General features: G+C 38.0%; 1 protein-coding gene, 1 long non-coding RNA gene and 1 pseudogene across 2 annotated transcripts in view; 2 read left to right on the forward strand and 1 right to left on the reverse strand.

Moving 5' to 3' along the window:
- Window positions 1-350: 350 nt before the first annotated feature.
- On the forward strand, window positions 351-1,157 carry LOC102423546 (annotated as a pseudogene).
- A 1,791-nt stretch (window positions 1,158-2,948) lies between these two features.
- SYNRG (synergin gamma) overlaps window positions 2,949-25,055 on the forward strand; it is a 59,654-nt gene continuing 37,547 nt past the window's right edge. The window contains 11 exon segments of the mRNA XM_023745211.1: window positions 2,949-3,298; window positions 8,050-8,090; window positions 11,005-11,126; window positions 15,471-15,601; window positions 16,640-16,745; window positions 17,256-17,367; window positions 19,246-19,545; window positions 20,376-20,609; window positions 21,495-21,572; window positions 23,446-23,642; window positions 24,264-24,512. Coding sequence (XP_023600979.1) covers window positions 3,222-3,298; window positions 8,050-8,090; window positions 11,005-11,126; window positions 15,471-15,601; window positions 16,640-16,745; window positions 17,256-17,367; window positions 19,246-19,545; window positions 20,376-20,609; window positions 21,495-21,572; window positions 23,446-23,642; window positions 24,264-24,512 — 1,647 coding nt within the window. The 5' untranslated portion in view covers window positions 2,949-3,221.
- LOC106694583 lies at window positions 21,582-24,561 on the reverse strand. The gene is made up of 3 exons (XR_001345628.2): window positions 24,501-24,561; window positions 23,205-23,366; window positions 21,582-22,654 (listed from the first exon to the last, which is right to left on the reverse strand). It is a non-coding gene; the product is annotated as an uncharacterized LOC106694583 (long non-coding RNA).

Genomic DNA, 25,055 nt, shown 5'->3' on the forward strand with positions numbered 1-25,055 from the left:
TTGGTCTATTAAATATTCATATATTTCATTGGTAAGGTAGCTCATACTTTACCTGTTTAATGTTGCAACTACAAAATATGGTCAGCCTATCCCTTTTTATTTTAAATGTATTTTTTAAAAAGAATTTATTGGAATGACATTGGTTAATAAAATTATATAGGTTTCAGGTGTACAGCTCTATTATATATCATCTCTATATTGTATTGTGTTCACTACCCCAAGTCAGGTTTCCTTCCATCACCATTTATCACCTCTTTACTCTCTACCTCGCCCTACCCACTTTCCCTCTGGTAATCACCATATTGTTGTCCAGCTTCTCCCTTTCTTCACTTTTCATCATTTAACCATGTTCTTTCCTGTCTCTTTCCATTCAAGAGGACTTTGCTCGAAAACTGATAGTTTTGTCCTGATAAGGAAGAATGTTCCTATTACTTGATATACCTGTGGCTGCATTCTCTTACATCTTACCTTTCCTGAGACTTCATGGCCCTTCATCCATTTTGTAAGCAGGTCTCAGCCAAAGGTAAAGAATTACGATTATACAGTGATGGAGACTATTCACCATTAGCAGATTTTTCTCTGTTGATAGATTTGTACAGTGGAATAAAAAATCAACTTCAGTCCTCTCTGGGTTCTGACCCAGTTTGTGGCCACATGGCTAAACACACCAAGAAAGTCGGAATCATGGGTAACTACGGGACCCATTATGGCACCTTCCTCAGGAAAATGGTAAAGAAAATTGAAATCAACCAGCAGGCCAAGTATACTTGCTCCTGTGACAAAACCAAGATGAGATCTGGCACAGATTCCTGCATGAAAACAGTAGCTCGTGGTGCCTGTACCTATAACACCACTTCTGTCACAGTAAAGTGCCATCAGAAGACTGAAGGAATTGAAAGACCAGCAGAAGCATTTCCTTTATTCTTTGCCTTTTACTTGAGTCAGTACAGGTAGGCTCCCAACTGGAATATTTTAGATGGACAAAAAATTGTTCACCTTCAGAATTTATGTAAATGGAGCTCTATTACTACAAGGTGCAAACAATACAAATGTGATTTTCTGTGTTCTAACAGGTCGATTCTGTATTCTGAAGATAGGTATACTGCTGCCACCCATTTGCCAGCTATATGACTGAATAAGTTCATTAATTTCTCAGAGCTTCAGTTTTCTTCATTTATGGAATTGGGGGTAATACTAATTATGTCTCAAGGTTAGAAGTACCTAACACTGTGCCAAATGTAAATTCACAACAAATATTCCTTAAACATATTTGGTTCAGAATACAGGCTTGATAACAATCCCTGCCTTCCAGTGTAGTGGTTAGCGATAAAATAAAGGAACAAATAGTGTGGCATATGCTATGTTAGACATAAGGAATCACAGGAGGGTATCTAACCCATACTGGAAATGCCATGAAGGCTGATATCCTGAGCTGAGTCTTGCAGATATAAGAATCTATAGGCAAAAGAAAACAAAGTATTCAGGCAGATACCACATCTGTGACCCTTGATATACTTTCATTTGACTTCCTCTTCAGTATTTAGTGTGTAACCACCCAACCTTAAATAAAAGTTACATAAACCTATAATCACCTTGGTTTGTCAATGGATTAATACTGAATTTAACACCTTTATATCAGTTGGAAGTAATCTGCTACACAAGGAATGACATTCGTAAACAATTTATGAAAAAAGAATGCATGATAATTGGATAGTTGGCTCTAGTGAAATGAGCAAGGACTTCTTGAAGTCAAACACCAGGTTTTGAATCCCAGTCCTGCTGCTTTGCAGCTGTATAACTTAAGTAAATTACTACTTTTAACCTTGGTTTTCCTATCTGTGAAATGCCAATAACTTTTAGGGACACTGGGGATTTCAAAAAATACAGTAAAGTTCCTGACCAGTGATTTGTGCCCAATAAACAATAAGATTACAAGTTATGTACCTGTAAAAGCCTTGAGACGAGTGAAAGATAATTATAATTAATCTATTACTTGCTAGTAAGCAAACTGCCTGAGGACTTGAAAAAGTTTATATTTGACTTTATTTTACTTAAAGTAGTTTGACTAAGAAAAATCGCGGTAAAAATATGGTCAGGTTAATAATAGTTATGAGCCCTAGCCGGTTTGGCTCAGTGGATAGAGCATCGGCCTGCGGACTGAAGGGTCCCGGGTTCGATTCCGGCCAAGGGCACATGCCCGGGTTGTGGGCTTGATCCCCAGTAGGGGCCGTGCAGAAGTCAGCCAATCAATGATTCTCTCTCATCATTGATGTTTCTATCTCTTCCTCTCCCTTCCTCTCTTAAATCAATAAAGAAATATATATTTAAAAAATATATATATAAAAAAAAAATAATAGTTATGGACTGACACCAGTTTCGCCACATGCATACCTTGTTTTACTGTGCTTCGCTTTACTGTCTTCACAGTTGTTGCGGTTTTTAAAAAATATAAATTGAAGGCAACACCTTGCACCAGCGAAAAGATTACTACTCACTTTATTGCCATACTCTTTATTGCGGTGGTCTGCACCCAACCACTGTATCTGTGAGGCATACCTGGGTAGGAAAAATGGATTACTGGGTGGCACGATGGCAGAACCAAACAAGAGTTATGCACCCTGGAGGTTTTATATGTGGATTGGGGTTTGTTGTTTTACTAAATGAAATTTCAAATACCTTAAGCTTTGGGGGTGGGTATCAAAAGAAAGCTGCCGAGTTCCAGGGAGGAAATGGAGAGCGCTGGATCCTTCTATTCTTTATGTGCAAAGAATAACAATGAGAGAACACCGTGTACCCACCATCTAGTTTAAAAAACAGGACTCAATCTGCTCTTCCCACTGACCAAGATTATGATTTTTCCAACGGAGGGACGACGACGCCTTGCAGCTTTGCCGCCAGCTGGGCTCTCCAAACAGCCTTGCCAGAGAATGAATCAGCTCCCCGGGAGCTGAGCACAAGACCGCCCCGATCAGTCCCAGAACTAGAATTGCACCTGGAGGACCCCCTAGCGGCGGCTGGGTCACGTGAGCAGAGCGCACCACCCCTCTCCCGGCCTCGGGGGTCACGTGGGCCTCCGGCCCCGCCCCGTCGCCCGGTCTGCGGCGAGGTAGGGTCTGGCGTTTGCCCCGGAAGTGGCTGTCTTCCGCTGACAGCTGCTCGTAAGGTGGCGGCGGCAGTGGCAGCGGCGGCGGCGGCGGAGGCGGAGGCAGGCCCGGAGCAAGATGGCGCTGCGGCCGGGAACTGGAGCTGGCAGCGGCGGGGCCGCGGGAGCCGGCGCGGGGGCCCCCGGGGGAGGCAGGTGAGTGTGAGAAGCTGGGCGTGGACCCGCCCCGCAGCCGCAGCCGCAGCCGCAGCGTCGGGTCTTTGGCGGTTATGGCGGTTTTCGCCCGCTCCGGCCCCTTTTGCTTTGAAACTGGCTACGGGGGAAGGGTCGTCCGGCTCCTAGGCCGAAGGGGGCGGATGGAGCTCGGGCGCCCGACTCCTGTCTTCCAGGCTCAGGGGCACCAGCTGCCGGGGCCAAGCGGGAAGCGAGCGGGCGCCCCAGCTTGGGGAGGAGGTGGAGAAGGTGAGGGTCCGCTCGACGGGGGTGGCATCGGCCGGGCCGGGGCCGGGGCGACCGGAGACCCCTCTCCCTGGGCTTGGCCGGGGGTACCCTACGGAAGGCTCCGCAAAGCGAACAATTGTTTCCAAGCTGTGTGTGCGGGGCTATTCTTTTTCCTTTCCAGGTTGCTCTGTTCTTTTTATTTCCTTAACACACGAGACTCCGAAGACCTTTCAGTGAGTAAATCGAGCTCTTGCAGATGTAATTCTTAAGACTTGATTCCTTTTTTTTTTTTAATTATTGTTAAGCAGCAGTTACGCAGTTGTTAGAACAAAGCTTCCAGACTTTCCCTTAGCCCTTAAACAAATTGCCCTCTGTCACATGCCAGCTAATAATTGCTCGTGGGTCTCAGACCCAGAACTATAAGGAAGATGAACAATTTGCAATTGGACAAGTTCATCATTTAGGGGAAAAATTTTACTCCGGAAAGTCTTTCTTCTATAATGACCGAGTCCGATTCTGTTTTGTTAGCAAACACACGCTGCATCCACATTTGGAGATAAAATTAGCTTTTTATCTAAAGCATGCTAAGTTATCTTTGGAACACAACGTATCAGTTTTTTAATATGCAGTGTTTTAATTTTGGAATCATGAACACTACCAAAGTGTCAAGTCTTTAAAGTTACTACCTCCTGCAGGTGCTTAGAGTATATGCTCAAAAGAGAGATGGGCCTCGGTTCAATAAACCGCCGGTGTGCAGCCCCATTTTTTATTTCCTCTACACATCTTTCACTTAGATTTAAAATTTCTTTTTTGTTTTCTAATTTCCACTGTTTCACTAGAGTTTTTCATGAATATTCTGTATAAGTCAGTTCCTGGCTAGAAAAGACAAATATGTAAATAATCTCTATATCTTTATATGTGATGACAGTTTCTAAAACGTTTTTGAGTGGCATTAATTTGATCAAGTGTTTAATTATGGCTCCAAATTCTGGAAAATGTAAACTTAAAGTAATTTGATATTCTAAGCCCAGGTTTTTAATTTTTTGTTTTTTTGGTGTGTTTTGTTTGTTTTTTTACTTTTTTGGGTGGGGAGGATCTCAGGTGCAGAGAGTTGAGTGGATCATTCACCTTAGTAGTATTTTAACATCACTCGTCCGTGAACACAGATTTTAAAAAATAAGTATGGCCTGAATTGTGATAGAAATTTGGTTGTAGTAACATCTTCATTTTAAAACTCTAGAGGATATGTAGGAAAGTGATTAAAATTCTCCTTACCTTGAATAATGTATGGAAAATGTTACATATATTGGAAACTTTCTGAGAAGCTGTATGCTCAATGAAGAAACAACACTATGGTTTTTAGAGAGTAGTGGTGAGGGTTGAGCTTATTTTGTGAGGAAGCTAACATTATGGTAGCCTAAATATATTTTAGGGAAAAATAATTTTAATAAAGAAAATTCATGAACTATAATTTATAGTATTTCTTAGATACTTGTCCCTGTTCTAAGAAACTAGGCAAAAAGCAATGGCATTTTCCAACTTCGTTAATATTAACCTACTTTTTGTTGGTATCCTAAATGGTCTACTTTAGAATAAATGGTATATTTGTATAAAGGGCAAAATTTACCCAAGAGATGAGAAGTATAATTTTTTTTAAAGTCAAATGCTGCATAAAAAGAGTTGAAAGATCTTGAATAGGAAACATATGTAATACCTTAATGAATAAAGAAATTAAAAAAAAAAAAGATGTTGAATAGTCTGTATGTATCCTTCTAGATATCATTTGTAACTGCCAGTTTCCTCCCTGCTCTATACCTTTAAAGGCTTCCTCATCTTTTCATTGTCCACTGTTGCTAGCACATTCTAGCACATAGAAAAACATTCTGTAAATATTTGCAGTTTCAAGCTGCATTGAAGGCAAAGAAGAGGCAGATTTCACCTGGGCCTCATTTGGAGGAAGAGGTCAAGAGATTGTCATAAAGGTGGGGATGCCTAGTGAACACTAGGGAACAGTAGGTAGGCCAGATGTGGCACTGAGTGGGGAAGATAAAGCTGCAAAAAAAAAAAAAAAAAAAAATTGTGCTAAACTTGGAGCAGTCCTTGAGTATAAGCAAAGGAAATTCAATTTAAGGGGGAATCATTGCATAGCTTTAACCTTAGGAATGGTTCTTAAATGGTCCTTTAGGAAGATGCGCCTCAGCTGGGCTTTATGAGCTACTGGAGATGGGGAGAGCCATTAAGAGTCCAGGCCTGAGAAGTGAAGGCTGATTTAGATTAGTAGCAAAGATAACTAAAAACAGGGGTCCTCAAACTTTTTAAACAGGGGGCCAGTTCACTGTCCCTCAGACCGTTGGAGGGCCGGACTATAGTTTAAAAAAAAAAAATATGAACAAATTCCTATGCACACTGCACGTATCTTATTTTGAAGTAAAAAAACAAAACGGGAACAAATACAATATTTGTATTTGCATGTGGCCCGCGGGCCGTAGTTTGAGGACCCCTGACTAAAAAGGAAGAATGAATGAAGTAGGCAAGGAGAATGAATGTGACAAGTAGAGTTCACAGTTCTGCTTTCACGCTAGCACATCAGTAATAAGTAGTGATTTTACCTTTGAAATAAAGTTGTTGATCATCTTGATGCCCAGTGTTTGCCAAACTTTTCTGTCTGTTCAATGTCTTACCTGCTTGTCTAACCAGTCTTGAAGCATGCTGATGTTAGTAGTCTAAACAATTCAGAGTCATACAAATGATACATAGCAACATGGAGTTGCTAAATAATTACTGAAGTAAGTCATGTTCATCAGTCATGTTTTTGATTTAGTTTTTTTATTTATGTTTTTGAAGGAATCTTTATACATCTGTACATCTGTTCTTGTCTAAGTTGGGACCTTGGGAAACTTGCAGTTCTCTGTCCTCATTTGACAGAGGAAACAGGACAGGGTGGTGAAGTGGGGGTGGGGGAATTGCATACAACTTCACAGTCACTTTATGGTAGAGCCGGGGGACCACTAAACCATATTGGTAATTGTAGTCTTTAAGACTGATTTTGAAAAGTCTCAAAAGGTTGATTACTTAAATATATTGTTCCTACATTTATAAAACTTAGTCTATAAGTAACTTTTTTAAAAATTGAGTACTACCAAATTTCAACTTGCAGTTTAAACATTGTATCCAGTTAACACATTACTTAGCTAATATATCTTGTGTGCAGTTCAGAAAAGTTGTTCACTCCTTGGGTGCAGGCCTGCTTGTCAGCTGTAGAAATTGCTAGTGGTTCAGATCCTTTACCAGATAGATGTTCAACTAGAACTTTGTAAACCATCTTAGAACTAAATTTTTAAAAATATATTTTTTTGAGCTAAAAGACTCCAAAGTTTGGTTTTTAGCCTTTTCCCGGGGCGGGGGGTGGGGGAGTGTGTTGTGCAGTAGAAAAATGCAAGGACTCATAAATTTGTCATACAATTCCTGATTTCACTAGACTCTGTAAAGACGATCCTGAAATCTCCTTCAGATCCTTGACTCCCAAATTTAAAGCACTTCTCACTCAGTTTTTCTTCCTTAATTTGTCCCATTTTCTTTCCCTCCAGTCTGAGAAGTCCGTCCCTCTTCCGTTTCAAAGCAGATCCCTTTTGCTACCTCACTATGTGAATACCATTCCCTCTAAAACCTTGTTTTATAAGTTACTAAGTATATCTTTTGTACAGTATTTGAAACCTTTCTCCCTAGTTTCTTCCTTTTAAAACTGTCCACTCAAAGATCATCATTTTCAAAAGCAGTGATCTTTATTAATCCTCATTCTGATAAGCTTTTCTTCCTTTTTTAAAAATATATTTTTATTGATTTTTACAGAGAGGAAGGGAGAGGGATAGAGAGTTAGAAACATCGATGAGAGAGAAACATCGATCAGCTGCCTCCTGCACACTCCCCACTGGGTATGTGCCCGCAACCAAGGTACATGCCCTTGACCAGAATCAAACCCGGGACCCTTGAGTCCGCAGACTGACGCTCTATCCAATGAGCCAAACCGGTTAGGGCACTGATAAGCTTTTCTATAGTATTAGACACTAGTAACTATTTCCTTCTTTCTAAAATGTGGTTGTTCTTCAGTTACAACTCTCAGTCATAACCAACTTCCTTAATTCTCAGTGACCATTCCCTACTCAATTGTCACTGTAAAAATTCTTCAGCATTGTCCTTTGTTGCCTTCTTACTATGTATGCACATTCCCTTGGCTATTTCATCCACAACTAGAGCTCAATTTTTTTAACCTTTATTTAAAAGAGCCTAGCTAGACCCTTCTGAGTTTGAGCTACTTTTCTAATTGCCTGCTGGATTGCTCTTCATGGCCACACTCCTACCACCCTTCTCCCCAAACCTATTCAATTCGATTGCTGTTTTTAGTCAGCAGCATCAGCACCCTTGCAGTTGCTCAGGCTCAAATCTTAGCTTAATGTTCTGCTCTTTCTACATATAATGATCCCAATGTATTTTTGTTCTGTTTTCAGCTTCATGTTTCCAGTAGCAGGTGGAATGAGACCCCCGCAAGGTAAGTGAAAGTTACGTTTAGAACTTTCATTTTTCACTATTATGTTTCTCAACTTGGTACTTAAGTGGGTAAAGAAGGTTTGTTTAAACCTATAGCTTAAGCTACTCTTAAAATTTCTCAAAGATTATATAATTTGGGGAATACTAAGAATCATTTCTCATTTCTCCCAAACTTATTTAAACATTATATTAACATATTATTATTTAACCTCAGAGATGGAGACTTTCAGAACAAGAGTATCAAAGAATTCTCTAAATGACATATTTTTCCTTCTATCTAGTTTTCTGCTAGATGGTTTTAGCTACATAGGGCAGGGTCTGTGTCTGCCTTGTCTCATTAGCATATCCAACACCCAGCACCCGCATGCTGATAGAAATAATAGGGTCTCTATAGATGTTTGTTGAATGAATAAGTGAACCTCTTCAGTAATTTTATACTACCATATTTTCTCTATATTAATTTAGTCTTATTATAATCATGTACATAAGAGATCACATATTCTGATTCAGTTTTAACTATTTGTAGTCTCAGTTTTATTCCTAGCAGTTTCTTTATTTTTCCTCCTAGTTTCAGACAAGGGGCTACCAATATTAATTCTAAGCTCTTACTTCAAGGAAACAATAGTGAAGGGATATAATCTTGACTCATGCTACTTTGCCACTGGGACACAACATTGAAGGAAGAATAAGTCTGCCCTTCTCTTTCTGCTCACTTGTCCCGTTCCACTGTGCCCTCCTTCTCGCCATACACCACGCTGCTTCTGAAAACTGGCCCTTCTCACATGCCAGTGTTGATTGGTGATGGTAGTCTTGCTAGAGAAACAGACTCCTAGGTCATTGTTAGAGATGAATGATAAAGAGGTAGTCAGTGGCTCATACTGACTTTGTCTCCATTTGTAATCAGTGATGGAGGTTGAGTTTCAGGTAAAATTTTCCAAGGGTCATTTGTATTCTGTTCATTGTGCTCACACCTATGCATTATTCAAGCTATCTGTGCTTAGATATGCACCAGATTCACATCAAATGGTTTGAGATATTTTGTTCTTTAAGAAGGCATTACAAATATGTGTTCATTATCATAGCTCATTTTTCATTTTTATAAACTTCCAAGTAAAAACCTATATATGGAGCAAAGGAACAGGACAAGAAGAGATTCCAAAAGGTTGCCTGATATTTTTTTCTTCTGAAATTTAGAACTGTTTTAGAGATTTTTTTTCTTTTTACAGAATATGTTAGAGAGGACTTCTTGATCATTTGAAGGCTTTAAATTATGCCTGGACTATTTATGAAAGGATATACAAGAAACTGACAACAGAGTAGCCATAAGATCATGAATAGGTGAACAGGAGAGAAATGAGTCTTATTTTTCATTGTGTATTCCTGTATACCTTTAAATGTTGTACCAAATACCTGAGTTACCCATTCAGTAATTAAATAAAATTAATTAAATAAAACTTTAGGTCTAAAGGGATAAGAGGAAAAATATCTTACTATGGTTTTATTCAGTCTGTGCATTCTAATTCTCCAAGGCACTTTAGGACCTTTGCATTTGGCATTCCTTTGTCTGGAATACTCTTCCCAAATATCCACATAACTTGCTCCCTTATTTTTTTCAAGTCCTTGCTTCTATGCCACCCTTTTAGTGAAACCTATCCTGGCTATGAAACAACAACCATTCCTTTCCCTAGCTCTCCCTTTCTCGCTTACCCTGCTTCATTTGTTGCCCTGTCTCTTAACACTACTTGACATGTACTTATATTTTATTATCTATCCCCCCAATTACAGCGTCCATTCCATGAGGGCAAAGGCCTGGTTTTGTTCATTGCTGTGTGCTTAGAATGGTGCCTGACATGGAGTAGGCCCTCAAATACTTGAGTAAATAATTGAATGAATACATGAATAGCTTGCCACTAATAAATGTTATCTGCAAATATGGATGTTCATGCTCCTGAAATTAAACTATGTATAAATAACCTTGAAGGTTCACAGAACACACAAGAGAAGCATGGTATGCTTTACTAGACCTTTAGTATTTTTAAATCAAAATTTGGTTAAAAGCTCTTTACAGTAGAACCAACATGGATGTAATATGTGATAAAATGCAAAATTAGCCCTGGCTGTTTGCTCAGTGGTTAGACCATCAGCCTGTAGACCAAAGGGTCATGGTTTCAATTCCCAGTCAAGAGCACTTGGTTGCAGGTTCGATCCCCGGCGCCTGTAGAGGTACATGAAAGAGGCAACCAATCGATGTGTCTTTCTCACATCGATGTTTCCCTCTCTCTTCCCTCCCCCCTCCCTTTCACTCTCTCTCTCAAAAGATCAATGAAAAAAAGTATCCTTGAATGAGGATAAAATAAAATGCAAAATTAGATTGAAATTTGTGTTCAGGGTATGTAGGGATTTTGTTTTATTCACTATTACATATCTAGAACTGTGTCTAAAATATGGTGGGCATTTAGTATTTATTAAATTCCCAATGGGAGGTATCTTCATTGGAAAAGTTTGGGAGATACTCTACTCTAAGTCATACTTTCATGATAGTTTTACTGCCACTGCATTATTTACTTTACATGCTGGTGGCTGTTTTGTGGTAAATGTTATATTAATTATTAATGTCAGGAAAGAGAAGAGGAATATAATTTTTTCACGCATATTAGATATTAAACAGTTGAGGCCTCACCCCATAACAAAGAAACAGAATTTCCGGAGGATGAGGCCCAGAAATCAGGATTTTAAAAAGAGTCCCAGGTGATTCTAATGTGCAGGCAAGGTTGAGAACCACTGCTCTAGAGCCTATACTTTTTCACTCGCCGTGTCACCTCCCAAGTAACAAGCCCTGTAGGTACTTATGGTTTTAAGAAAATAAACTTTAGAACACATTGACTTTAATGATACCTTTATGGGTTTTTTTTCAGCAGGTCTGATGCCAATGCAGCAACAAGGATTTCCTATGGTCTCTGTCATGCAGCCTAATATGCAAGGCATGATAGGAATGAACTACAACTCTCAAATATCCCAGGGACCTATTACTATGCAGGTATTTGCCTCTTTAGCTGTTTGTTTACAAAATTATTGTTATGTGTCTACATGCTAAGAGCTGCATACTAGGACTTTAATGTTATATTTAGCAATAAGTGTAGTCTACATGTTAGGTGGCTTCCTTCAAAATAAAACAAAGATATGTTCATAAGAGAGAGAGAAAAAAATAAAAGATAAATCACTTAAGGAAAATCTGCTGACTTCTCTATGATTACTAGCTTAGAAGAAATTTAGAATGACACCTTGAAAAACTCAGGGGCCTGATGCCATGAAGTAGCATTGTTAGAAGTAGTAGCACTGTTTTCGTGGAAGAAACTGTGTCATTGTTTGGAAGACTCAGAGCCTTCTTTATATTAAATTTTCTCATCTAAACCGCATAACTTTTTAAAGAAGTGGTATCTTCATTTTTCTCATGAAACCAACACCTTCGGAGGATGCTCACAGAGGATAGTCAGCCAGAATTTGAACGTAAGTCCTCAATAAGCTTGTACTTAGCCATATTGTACATCAAATTCTCTCTTAACACTTGGAGTGCGGGTGAATTTCCCGCCAAAATATAAGATGGCTCTGTCTTTTGGTTTTGTTCCATCGAGCCTTCTTTATATTAAATTTTCTCATCTAAACCCCATAACTTTTTAAAGAAGTGGTATCTTCATTTTTCTGATGAACCGCAAATCTATATGAACCGAGTTAAAGACGGCTCCCGCGGAGTACGCGCAATTCACGCGAGCCAACTTAACTCGTTTCCCGCACTCCAAGTGTTAAGATCACTAAGGAGCCAATAGGTTAAAGCAGTGGAATGACACAATCAGGTTTGTATTTCAAAAAGATCATTCTGACTGCCGATTGGAGAATGACTGGAGGCAGAAGAGCAAAAGAGGATATAAAGAGAAACCCTAGAAGAGTGATTGATGTACTGAGAGTAGGTGAGATGTTGGCTTTAATTAGGGTGGTAGCAGAGAGATGGAGACATGGATGTTTTTGAACACAATTTAGGAAATAAAATCAATAAGACTTGCTGAGTGTTTGGATGTTGAGAATAAAGGAGAAGATGGTATCAAATTGATGTATCATTTTATACATGATGGTGGTGTCATCATCTATATATATATCTATATATATAAAAGTCTAAGCCACTAGCCAACCGGCCGGTAGCTATGATGCGCACTGACCACCAGGGGGCAGATGCTCAACACAGGAGTGGAAAACACAGGCATGGAAACATAGAACAGACTGATGAATCTCAGGGGGAGTGGGGAGGGCAGGAAGAGATTAACCAAAAATCTTATATGCATACTAGAGCCCTGGTGCACGGATTCATGCACCGGTGGGGGTCCCTCGGCCTGGCCTGTGGGGATTGGGCCAAAACCGGCCCAGTGCATGGATTTGTGCACCAGTGGGGTCCCTTGACCTGGCCTGTGGGGATCCGAAACCAGCTCTCCAACATCCCCCAAGGGGTCCTAGATTGCAAGAGGGCGAAGGGCCTCTAGTTTCTTTATAAAAGAAACACTGGAGGAGATGGTTTGTTGGTACATATTATTGACTTTGGAGAACCCATGCAACTTCAAGTGGGGCTGTCCAGAGACAATTTAATAACCTGAACTCTGGTCATTTTTCACTCTGAAAATTATTTGAGAGTTATCTATCCATAGAAGGTAATTGATGATATAGGGGTGAATTGGAACATCCAAGAACACTATAGATGGAAAACGTAATCCAGGATAGAGCTTTCAGGATTTCAACATTTAAATACAAGAGAGTGAGACAAATGCCACATATTTCACTTATATGTGGAATCTAAAGAACAAAATAAACGAGCAAAATTGAAACAGATTTATAGATGTAGTGATGGTTGCCAGAAGAGTAGGAATTGGGGGGTTGGATGGAAAAGGTTAAGGGATTGAGAAATACAAATTGGTAGTTACAAAATACTTATTAGGATGTAAAGTACAGCATAGGGAATATAGTAATTATTGTAATAACTGTGTATGGTGTCAGGTGGGTATTGGAAATACTGGGGGGAACGCTTTGTAAAGTGTATGATTGTCTAACCAATATGCTATACACCTGAAACTAATATAAAATAATATTGAATGTAAACTGTAATTGAAAAGTAAAATTTAAAAAACATTAAAATCAGTTGATCAATTTAAGGGAGTGAGTTGCCTTCACAGGAGATTAAAGAGGAGCAGCCACAGAAGTGGGCCAGGTGGATTAAAAAAACAACAGCATGGCCCTGGCTGGTTTTGCTCAGTGGATAGAGCGTTGACCTGTGGACTGAAGGATCCCAGGTTCGATTCTAGTCAAGGGCACATGCCCGGGGTTGCTGGCTCGGTCCCCAGTTGGGGGTGTGCGGGGGCCAGCTGGTCATGGTTCTCTCATCATTGATGTTTCTGTCTCTCCCCTCTCCCTTCCTCTCTGAAATCAATAAAAATATATATTTAAAAAACAAAACAAAACAAAACCATGGGTCCAGCTGGTGTGGCTCATTGGTTGAGTGTCGACCTATGAACCAGAAGGTCATGGTTCGATTCCTGGTCAGGGTTAAGCCTGGGTTGTGGGTTCGATGCCCAGTAGGGGGCATTCAGGAAGCAACAGACCAATGATTCTCTCTTATCATTGATGTTTCTATCTCTCTCCCTCTCCCTTTCTCTCTGAAATCAATAAAAATATATTAAAACAACAACATGGGTTTTGATGTCAGACCCAAGTTCAAATCCAGGCTTTGCCATTAACCTGTTAAACAGGATGTAATAATACCTTGTCAGTATCATTGTAGAAAGGATTGAAGGAAATATATAAAGCATTTATTAGCATGTGCCCTGACCAGGAATGCAACTGTGACCTCCTGGTTCTTGGGTCCACACTCAACCACTGACCCACACCAGCCAGGCTTACAATTAGAATTTAAGTTGCAATTATTGTCATCTTGCAGTCATTTAAGCAAATAAAACTTCTCTGTTGTATGTAAAGATTTAGGAAAATTTCCAGAATCATTCTTTATTCATCTCCAGTAGGAAGAAAATAAGAACAAATTGAGCTTTTGTAGGTCTTAAATTCATGTTACTCAGCTTTCACTAGGTTATATTGTAGCAACAACAATCCCAAGATCTCAGTGACTTACAAAAACAGGTTTACTTCACATTTGTGATACATATCCTTTATAGGTTGACTCAGATCCATGGTATCTCTTCATCCTGGGACCCTTACCTAGGACATTCCAGACTCCTGGCATAGGGAAAAGAGAGCTGAACCCTGTAATGTCTTTTAAAGCTTTCTGTCAGAGATAGCACTTCCAGTCAGTTCTGCTCACCAAGGTAATGTGGTCAGAAGGAGTACATACCCACACAATGATGTGTAATCCTTAGAGTAATGGCAGCAAATGACTAGACACAATCTACAATAGATACAGTGTGTTTTAATTAAGATTTAGTAAGCTTACTGCTAAATCTTAGTAACAGGTGATACAATTTTTAAGTTATTGATTTTAACCCTAAACATTGTTTTATGACTTACATAATTATATGAAAAAGTTTTTAAAGAGTTTGAAACAACCAAAAGAAACAAGTATCTCTAAAATGTAGAACACAATATAAGAAAGTAAATTATATTTTATATTCTCCAAATAATTTCCCTGGGTATCAGGAGCTTAGGATTAATAATTCCAAAATAAAGAAGCCACAGTCTTTTTCTTTAATTTTTAATGTTGTTGGAGGTATTGTACTGCTTGGAAGCTGCTTAAAGGAGAAATTTATTCAAATCTTATATTTTCTTCTGAGAAGTACAATAGCTCCAATCAATCATAGACATATATAAGGAAAACCCCCACTAGGGGGTGTGCAGGAGACAGCTGATCAATGTTTTGTTCTCACATCAATATTTTTCTTTCTCCCTCTCCCTTCCTGTCTCTCTACAAATCAATAAAAATATTTTTTAAAAATTTATTCAAACATATTGGAAAAACATGTTTAATCTCATTTGTGGAGTAACTACTGTGTAACAAGCTCTTATCTGTTGATGGAAATAAAGACTTGTAAGATATGATACCTCTTCTCAAAGAGTATAGATCAGTGAGCTTACCAGAATATACCTTGTGTGTGTGCCTGTATGTGCTTCCATACACACACAGCCTGAAAGGTTTTACATACACACACACACACACACCCCTTTACACCCTCAGACCATTAGCAGTGGTCACCTCTAGGGCAGTGAAGGAAATGAAGGGGGTGAAATATTAAAGGGAATTTAATATGTCATGAAAGAAATTATGGAAATTACAGTTTTTCTTTGTAATAATTAAAAGGTGAAATTGTTTTTTTGAGCCTTTGTCCTTTTCTTCTAGGCAGGGATACCAATGGGACCAATGCCAGCAGCAGGAATGCCTTACCTGGGACAAGCGCCATTCCTGGGAATGCGTCCTCCAGGCCCACAATACACTCCAGACATGCAGAAGCAGTTTGCCGAAGAGCAACAGTAAGGGACCTCAGGATTCAAGGATAAAAAATACATGATAGCAGTTATTCTAAGCTTTTCAAATGTTCTCTAATGCAGATTTGAAACCAAAACAGTCACGTTGCCTTTAAAACTCTTTAAAATACTTCTATTTTAAGTTTAAAGCCAGAAGGGACCTTAATGATTCTCTTTGTTATGGGGTGAGGCCACAACATTAGTAACAAAGAAACAGAATTTCTGGAGGATGAGGCCCAGAAATAAGGATTTTACAAAGATTCCCAGGTGATTCTAACGTGCAGCCAAGGTTGAGAACCACTGCTCTAATTCAAGCCTCTTATTTTACAGCTAGGAAAAGTGAGGACCAGAGAAATGAAGCCACTTGTGAGTCGAGGCTACACAGTTACTAGCAGAACCTTGACCCAAGTGTAGAACTGATTCCCAGACAATTGCTTTTTCTCCCATATGACATGCCTTCCCAAGTGGAAGTTTCTTCTTTATATGCCAAACAAAAACTGTTTTTATTTTGTCTATCTCCTTGTTTGTTTGTTTTTTAATTGCTTTTGAATGCAAAAGATTGTCCTCCTGCCCTAGCCAGTTTGGCTCCATGAATGAGCGTAGGCCTGTGGACCAAAGGGTCCCGGGTTCGATTCCGGTCAAGGGTACGTACCTTGGTTGCAGGCTTCTCCCCGGCCCTGGCCAGGGCTCCTGCAAGAGCCAATCAATCAATGTGTTTCTCTATGTCTTTCCCTCTCTCTCCCACTCTCCCTAAAAATCAATGGAAAAATATCCTTGGGTGAGGATTAACACACACACACACACACACACACACACACGAAAAGATTGTCCTCCCCTTGCAAATTAAAGAAGAAATAAATTCATATCTCAATTTAGGTAAATCATTTTTTAAACTCATATTTTGAAATTAATATAGTGGGGAAATAGGATTGTCAAAAGAAAATGAGAACATTAGAGAAGTTTTTAGTTCTAGAAATGTAAGATGATATTAGTAGAAATATAAATATTAACACAGGTGATAATCCCTGAATGTTTTTCCTTCAGAAAACGATTTGAACAGCAGCAAAAGCTCTTAGAAGAAGAAAGAAAAAGGCGCCAGTTTGAAGAGCAGAAGCAAAAGCTCAGACTTCTGAGTAGCGTGAAACCCAAGGTAATATAGTCTGCCACCCCTCCACCACACATACACAGCCTGCATGTGCTGCCTCTACTCATTCAGTGAATTTTGCCATGTAGCAGCCCAACCTGAGGCTGTGGTTGATTCATTTTAGTTTCATTTAGTCCAAAAGTGAAGGATTTTTCTTCTGTAAAGACACTATATTGTTAAGGGAAATGAGATATCAGCCAGTTTTCTCAGTCTTTTTTACTACCACTATAATGTTTGTAGTCTTTTCTAGTGAAGCATTAATACAGAATATTAATATATTAATATAACATAACAACTGAATCATAAGGTATTTATAAATAGGCCTTTTAATTTAGAGTATTGTTTTATGTCTTTGTTTTATACACTTATCAATCGTCTGACTTGGAGAATTCAGTATCAGAAGTATGTGATAATACTGGCAACAGACTAATATCTGTACTTCTTTTTAACTTTGGGAGTATTTAGGATGAAGTGAGAGATGAGCAAAGAAATATACATACATTTATTATCTCTTAGATAGGAGAGAAGAGTAGAGATGATGCTTTGGAAGCCATAAAAGGAAACTTAGATGGGTTTTCCAGAGATGCTAAGATGCACCCTACTCCAGCATCGCACCCTAAGAAACCAGGTATTTTAATTTAAAGTGTTCTTTTGTCGGAAGGTGACTTATAGTCCATGTGTTTTATTGGCCATTACGTGTGTATGAAGAGCTAATGCTGAACTCTTCCTTCAAGCTAAGTACAGATTTGGATGTCTTAAAATTTACAATAGGTTAAGTGTTCTGATCAACATAACAATCTTAGGAGGAAAACCCCCCTCTCTTTCTAGTAAATGTCAGTATGACAACTTTACTTGTAAATCTTCTGTGTATATGAGTATGTTAACATTAGTAAAATGCATTCACTCAAAGCAAATGTAATAAAGTAGTTTATTGCTTTCTCATTATTTTAAAATAATTTTGCTTTTTATGAGCTAGTTTGGATTTTATTCAGTGTGATTAAACTTTGAAAATTGTACCTGCCCCCTTTTTAAAAAGTCACGGGTTTAATAATGCTCCTCATGGAATTTTAGTTTCTTTAATATATTTCTTTGTTGTTTTTATTATCATTTATCATCAGATAAGCAAAAAAGTGCCTATTTAGAACAGGATAAAGGGAAAGTTGTCCACCAGTACTGATCTGAGAACCCAAATTGAGATCTTAAATCCACATTGTCAGTAACCATTATTAAAAAAGACTGTCCTGACTTCAGTAAATGTGAAAGCAATTCAAAGTAGTTAAAAATATGGCAATAATAATATTGTTAATGAGCCTCATATTAAATATACGTAGTCCCTGTTAGAGAAGGTTTATTACAAGAGTGATTCTCACATTTAACAGTAAAAAGCCATAGTGATTTAGTATTCTTTAGAGCTAAAGAAAATATAGTCCTCAATCAAGATTTCCTTTCTTAAATTGACTGTTGAGTTGTTTGACTCAGCACTTTATGGTGTCCCAATTTTGAGGCTTTTCACAAGAAAATATCACCTTGGCAATGTGTTTAATGTTCTTGTTGTCATAAGTTTCACTAGAGGCCTGGTGCACGAAATTCATACACTTGCGGGGGGTCCCTCAGCCCGGCCTGCACCCTCTTGCAGTCTGGGAGCCCTCGGGGGATGTCCGACTGTCGGCTTAGGCAGGCCTAAGCCGACAGTCGGACATCCTTAGCTCTGCTGCAGAAGCCGGAGAGGCTCCTGCCAACGCTGCTGCACTCACCAGCCATGATCCCAGCTTCTGGCTGAGCGATGCTCCTCTTGTGGGAGCGTACTGACCACCAGGGGGCAGCTCCTTCATTGAGTGTCTTCCCCCTGGTGGTCACTGCGCATCATATTGACCAGTTGTTCCACCGTTTGGTCAATTTGCATATTAGCCTTTTATTATATAGGATCCTTCACATGGTTACTGAAAAGTGAACTATTCAAAATGTATGGGTTAGACCTGCTATTTCAAAAATTATAAGTATGTATCATACATTGTTTCTTACTGACATAATGAATTTTAATCAGAGTCTATGTCTGCCCAAAATGTGTTCAGCAGCATTTGGTGGGTTTTCATATTTCTGGTATATATTAGTTTGAAAGCATATTATCCAGATAAACAGATCACTTGAGTTTCAAAAGTAATCACCACTTTGATGTAAATTATTAGTGGTCACAGGGGGAAAAATTAGTACTAACTTAATAAAAGAAGGAAAGAAATTTTGACTTTTATATTTTTCTCTTTTTGAGTCAAATGTAAAATAGCTATAAATCTCTTTTTAAAAAAACAAAAAAATTGTGTAGTAATAGACATCAAAGTGTTGTGCATTCATTATAAAATTCCATTTGACTGTTAATTACATGTTATTTCTTGTTCACCTGTACTATTCATGTTTCAGTATATTCTTTTGGAATTGTACTACATCTTAATTTCTTTCTCCCTTTTGATTTTCATTTCTGTGTGTTTCGTTACCATTTTCCATTTTGCAGATTATCCCACATCATCTCATTCTAAAACTGTCTCCCCATCACCTGCCTTTCTTGATGAAGAAGAATTCAGTGACTTTATGCAGGGGCCTGTTGAACTTCCCACATGTGGGCCTTCTTCCACTTCCCAGCCTTTTCAGTCTTTCCATCCCACCACCCCACTTGGCCAGTTGCACACACAGAAGGCTGGAGCACAGCCTCTCCCTCCAGGTCAGATTCCAGTGTCTTTTGCCTTACATGGTGTCCCTGGACAGATTCCTTATTTCTCTACTGCTTCAGCCTCATACAATGTACAGAGAGCAGGTAACTCTTAGCATATTAATGAAAGTATTTTTAAGATAATCTAGGCTTATTTCTTTTATATAAGTTGAATAATACAGTGATGTTGGCAAAGAAACATGTACCTGAATATATGAGTACTATTGAAATCGTCAAAATAAGAATCTAGATTTTTTAATTCTGGGGGCCTCACTTTCCAGAAAAGTGATTTAAAACTTTTGCTCTTAAATTAGGCACTATTTAAACCACCTTAGAATTTTAAGAACAAACCAATTTCTTCATAAGATTACTCTTATTTGGGAAAATCACTAATATCATTTTCTTAAGAGTAATGAGCCAGGGAAAGCTGCTTTAGAAAGTGCTCTAATTCAGTTTCTTCATTTGCTGTCCTCGGGCAAATCTTTAGCACTTGTGAAATAATGGGGGTTGGGACAGTTATACACCATGGCGTGAGACATAGAGTAGTGCTGAGAGGGATCTTAGCTGAGATGTACTGAGTCCACACATTGTCACTTAACAGAGGAGAAACAGACCCAGAGATGATGTTACTGGCCAGGGGTCTCACCAGTGGTTAGTGGAAGTGTCCATATCGTGTGTAGGTCACCAGACTTCCAAGGTAGTACTCCTTCCACTCTACCGTTCTATCTGCTGCCTCAGAGAATGCTTGAGAATCAAAGTAGATTTAAAATCTAAGTCTCTCAATTTCTATACAATTGTGTAGTGATCGAATTATTTAGAAATTTACATTGTATGTGGCAGGATCTTCCCTTAAGAATCTGGGGATGGAAATGAATGATTGAAAAAATTAGAAATTTGCAGTTATATACAAATAATCCTTCATGCTGTTTGTTTAGGCCCTTCTTTGGAGGAGAAGCTCCTAGTAGCTTGTGATATAAGTACATCTGAGCAGGAACAAATTAAATTAAATACTTCTGAGGTTGGGCACAGAGCCCAAGGCCCAGGTTCCAGTAAGAACCATCTTAGTTTAACGGCCAATATCAGGGGTGCTGTGGATGGACGTGTAAGTGGTACCACTACTGCAGAGGCAAAAAAGACTTCAGACCAAAACCTGCCCATTGAAGAGAGTGGTGAGCTCATGAAATATTTAGCAAAAAGTTTATTTAACCAAATGCTGCTCAAATGCTAACACCTTAAGCATTAATCTTAAAATGAATGTTGCTTGATTTTGCTAATCAAAATTTTGCTTAAAATATATTTAATGCATTTCTTTCTCCAATTAACCCCTACGATTTTGCTCTGAATTCTTTCAATATACTGTTACTCCTTTTAAAAATTTTAAATCAGAATCATTCCTGAAATTTCTTTTATAAAAACTCTTCATTCTCCTTTTTGCACTTTGTGGTGTTCTATAAAGGTTGAAAGGTTAAAATTTAACTGGAAAAGTCACCAATGAGAATATAGTTTTGCTTCTATGAAGTAAATCAGACACACTGCTCCCTAAAAGGTCAAATTTTTACAAACTCAGCTTGCAGAGATGAATTAGAATGTGGGCAACCCAGGAGGTAAACTTTTGGAGGGTATTTCACTGGACAAAATAAACAAAAATCCTATGCATCTAAGGCAGCAGTGTCATGTTCAGGTAAAAAATACAGGCTTTGTAAAGAAACATAAAAAGCTGTAAAGCTTAGGCAACCACATTTTTTTTTTTACATATAAAAATTTAAACCACTGATTTTTGTGTGTTTTTTTCCCTTTAAATTTGTAATACACGTGAAATGGTGCAAGCCTCATATGATTCAGAATATTGATTTGGTATATCTTAGGTTTCTTTTTCAATAGGACATAGTTAATGTGTAGGAGTTGTTTAGAAACCAAATATTTTAGTTGTATTGGTGACTTTTTTTTTAGTGTCTCCAGCCTGTGCTCTTTATAAAAAAATTATGACTCTATGTGATTCCCCCATCTTCTTTGTGGACTGTTATATAGATTAGGTAATGTTCCTTATCTTTTAGGTGTAGGTGTATTTCCCTCACAAGATCCTGTTCAGCCCAGAATGCCTCCTTGGATTTACAATGAAAGTTTGGTTCCAGGTAATAAAAGCTTCTTTGTCTAGAATTCCCATCTGGATATTTTGCTTTAAATGTTGTAAATGTAATTGTAAGTAGTTACTACTGTTGTGGTTACAAAGTATACAGAAGGAATTGTAACTTTTTTCTTATTTTTTTTCTGAAAGACTTCAGAAAATTAAATAGATCTAATGTTTCTTAAGGCTGCTTTATATATGAAGTAACTATATATATGAAGGAGAAATGTTTTGATTATGTTTTATTGACCATCATATACTTTTAATTCTAAAAACTTTTTGATTTATCATGCTCTAGAAGAAGTGATCAAACATTTATTTTTTAGATTATTAATAACTATAAAGAATAGTACTAATATGTGTGATGCAATTTTCTGAATTCTTGGTGATCAGTTTATATTTAAAAAAATATTCCTATGACATTTTTATCGTATGGTAGTATCTGAAATAAAAAGACCAAGTGGCATCTTTTTCTACACTAGAAGATGTTTACTTTTTCTTTAAAATGTTATTACTGTTGAGCCAAAAAAGAAATTTACTAAAGTGCACATTTTGTGATGCTATTCAGTTGATACAAAGAATAGGTCTGTTTAAGCCATGGTTGATGTGCATAATGACTGTTATAGCGGAATATGTTAATCAAGCTTAATAAATTGTAACTTATTAAATTTGTTCTACTTTGTCATCCCCTTGTAAACTAAAAGGTAGCTTTCATCAGATCTTTAGTGTTGTGGAATGGTTATAGATTGAAGTTGTTATACACTTGATTAAATAAAACTCATGCAAGATCCTGATAGCTGAACTTCTTTTTACATCATAATCACTAATTGAAAGGCTAATTTCCCAAACCAAATGGGACTTTAGTTGTACATAAAAACAATAGGTCTTCTTCCACCTGCCCATTAGACAGTTTGCATCTTTCCCTCTCCGTCTTCAAGCCAAACAAACAAAACAAAATTTGGACTTGGTATATTTTGGAGTTACATCCATTTTCTGCCAGCTTGTTTTCTTCCTTTCTCCTTCTTCCAAACATACATGTACACATAATTTCCTAGCCAAAGTATGTGTTGTCATGGCTGGGCTATTAATCTGCAACCCATAATTAAATCATAGATGTAAAATTTTTGCTTTAAACATTTTTCCCTATCTACCTTAGCCCTATCCACTTTCATCCCCCAAAACTCCTCCAACGAGAGTTGCCAGATTTAGCAAATAGGCATACAGGACATCCAGTTAAATTTGAATTTCAAATAAACAGTAAAGAATTATTTAGTATACGGTAAGTATGTCCCATGCAATATTGGTGTCCTGTATGTTTTATGTCAACCCTTTCTCAAACAGCCTTTCTCACTTTGTCCTTTGGAAACCCTGTTTTATTGTGGAAATGTCCCCAAATAGTCCCTTTCTTTTTTCTGCTTCCTTGCCTTAACTAAAACTGTGTTTTTCTCTGACGGCTATATTCCATAGCACCTTACCCATTGATGTTTTTCTCACTGCCTCTAATTCATCGGGACAGGGAAAAGGTGGTATTGGTATAATTCCCCCTTCCAACCGCTGTTTTCAAACTATTCCCACCATCATTATTCTACAACTTCTCTTTTGTTATTACCTTCTACTAAATTATAAGACATTTTCTTACCCTTAGTCCCAAATCTTCATCTTTAGGACCAAGCTCCAACCTCTCTTCTAAGCACCAGACCTTAATTATCTGCTGGATATTTCCACTTGAATATCTTTACAGCGGTTCAAACCCTGACATGGCTTTAGTTCTATTAAAGCAGTTTGACTTAAGATGAGTCTCCTATAAGCAACATTGACAACAAAAAAGATCAATCAGTGGTAATATATTTACGTTTGTAATCTGGTCTTTCCTTTAATAGATGTCTATAAGAAAATCTTAGAAACCACCATGACTCCAACTGGAATAGATACTGCAAAACTTTATCCCATCCTGATGTCATCTGGACTTCCCAGGGAAACTCTTGGACAGATATGGGCCTTAGCTAATCGAACTACACCTGGCAAACTTACTAAAGAAGAACTTTATACTGTTCTCGCCATGATAGCAGTAACACAGGTAGACATTGTTTAAGTTAGATCAAATAATTTTTCAATATAAATTGGAAGAATATGAATCCTTTGTGATTACAAAGCATTCTTTGTACATTAAAATTTAAATTATTTTCAAGATATAGTACTTCAAAAAATGTATAGTTTATATGAAGCACATACTAGAAAAATATTCCTTTGTTTAAAAACTATTTAATATATTAACATCTTCTGACCTATCTCTCTTTTGAACTTGAAAGTTAGTCAATAATAGATGAAGTTTCTCTCTGTCCTTTGAAGTGCTTGTTTAAAATTCCTTAGATATAAAGTAGTTTCCATCTGATAGTAATTTCTCTTATATTACAAAGCCATTTATAACATATCTAATCCTGATTTGATTATAGTAAACTAACCAAACTTGTCAGAGAGTGAAAATGTCAGAATTGATACATGTTGGCCATTTCTTTGCTAAATATTAGATTTGCATTAACCTTATAATTTATTTTCTTGTATCAAAGTCATGAGTTTTGGGAGAGTTAGGAGTGGAATCATACCAATGCTACAGATTTTACATTTTGGTCTCTTTGCCAGATTTAGGTTGTATGTGGTTTATAATCCGCTAAAATGTCTTCATTTTCCTCCTGTGTAGAGGGGTGTTCCTGCCATGAGTCCTGATGCTTTAAACCAGTTTCCAGCGGCTCCTGTTCCAACATTAAGTGGCTTTCCTATGACTTTGCCTACTGCAGTGAGTCAGCCAACTGGGATGCCTTCAGGTCCTGCAGGCTCTATGCCCCTCAACCTTGGGCAGCCAGTCATGGGCATTAACCTTGTTGGGCCAGTAGGGGGAGCTACAGCCCAGGCTTCCAGTGGCTTCATGCCAACTTACCCTGCAAATCAGGTAAATGGAGAAACTGCATATTCCCAATAACCTCTGAAAGGAATCTGGGCAATGTTTTTTCCAGAGATGCAGAGAGGATTGATGGATTATGATGGAGGTGAAGATTAAACAAAACAATACAAAATTTAATTTTTCATTATTTAAAAAACATGAAGCAATTCGTTAAGCCTTAAGATACTTGAATTTTGGCTAAAAGTTTATAGTTCTTTATACCATATACTTTTTTTTATACCATATACATTTTAAACCTCAAGCCTAATAAAGTTAATTAAATTCTTAGGCTGTTAAACCTGAAATTAAAATAATTCAGTTTATTTTTCATTTCTCAGATTAGCAAGAAATTTAAAAACAATATTTAGTATCAGTAAAAATGTAGGGGAAAGCCCTAACCGGTTTGGCTCAGTGAATAGAGCGTCAGCCTGCGGACTGAAGGGTCCCAGGTTCAATTCTGGTTAGGGGCATGTACCTTGGTTGCGGGCACATCCCCAGTAGGGGGTGTGCAGGAGGCAGCTGATCAATGTTTCTCTCTCATTGATGTTTCTA

Source organism: Myotis lucifugus, unplaced genomic scaffold (genome assembly GCF_000147115.1).
Source record: "Myotis lucifugus unplaced genomic scaffold, Myoluc2.0 scaffold_524, whole genome shotgun sequence".
Classification (NCBI taxonomy): Eukaryota; Metazoa; Chordata; class Mammalia; order Chiroptera; family Vespertilionidae; genus Myotis; species Myotis lucifugus.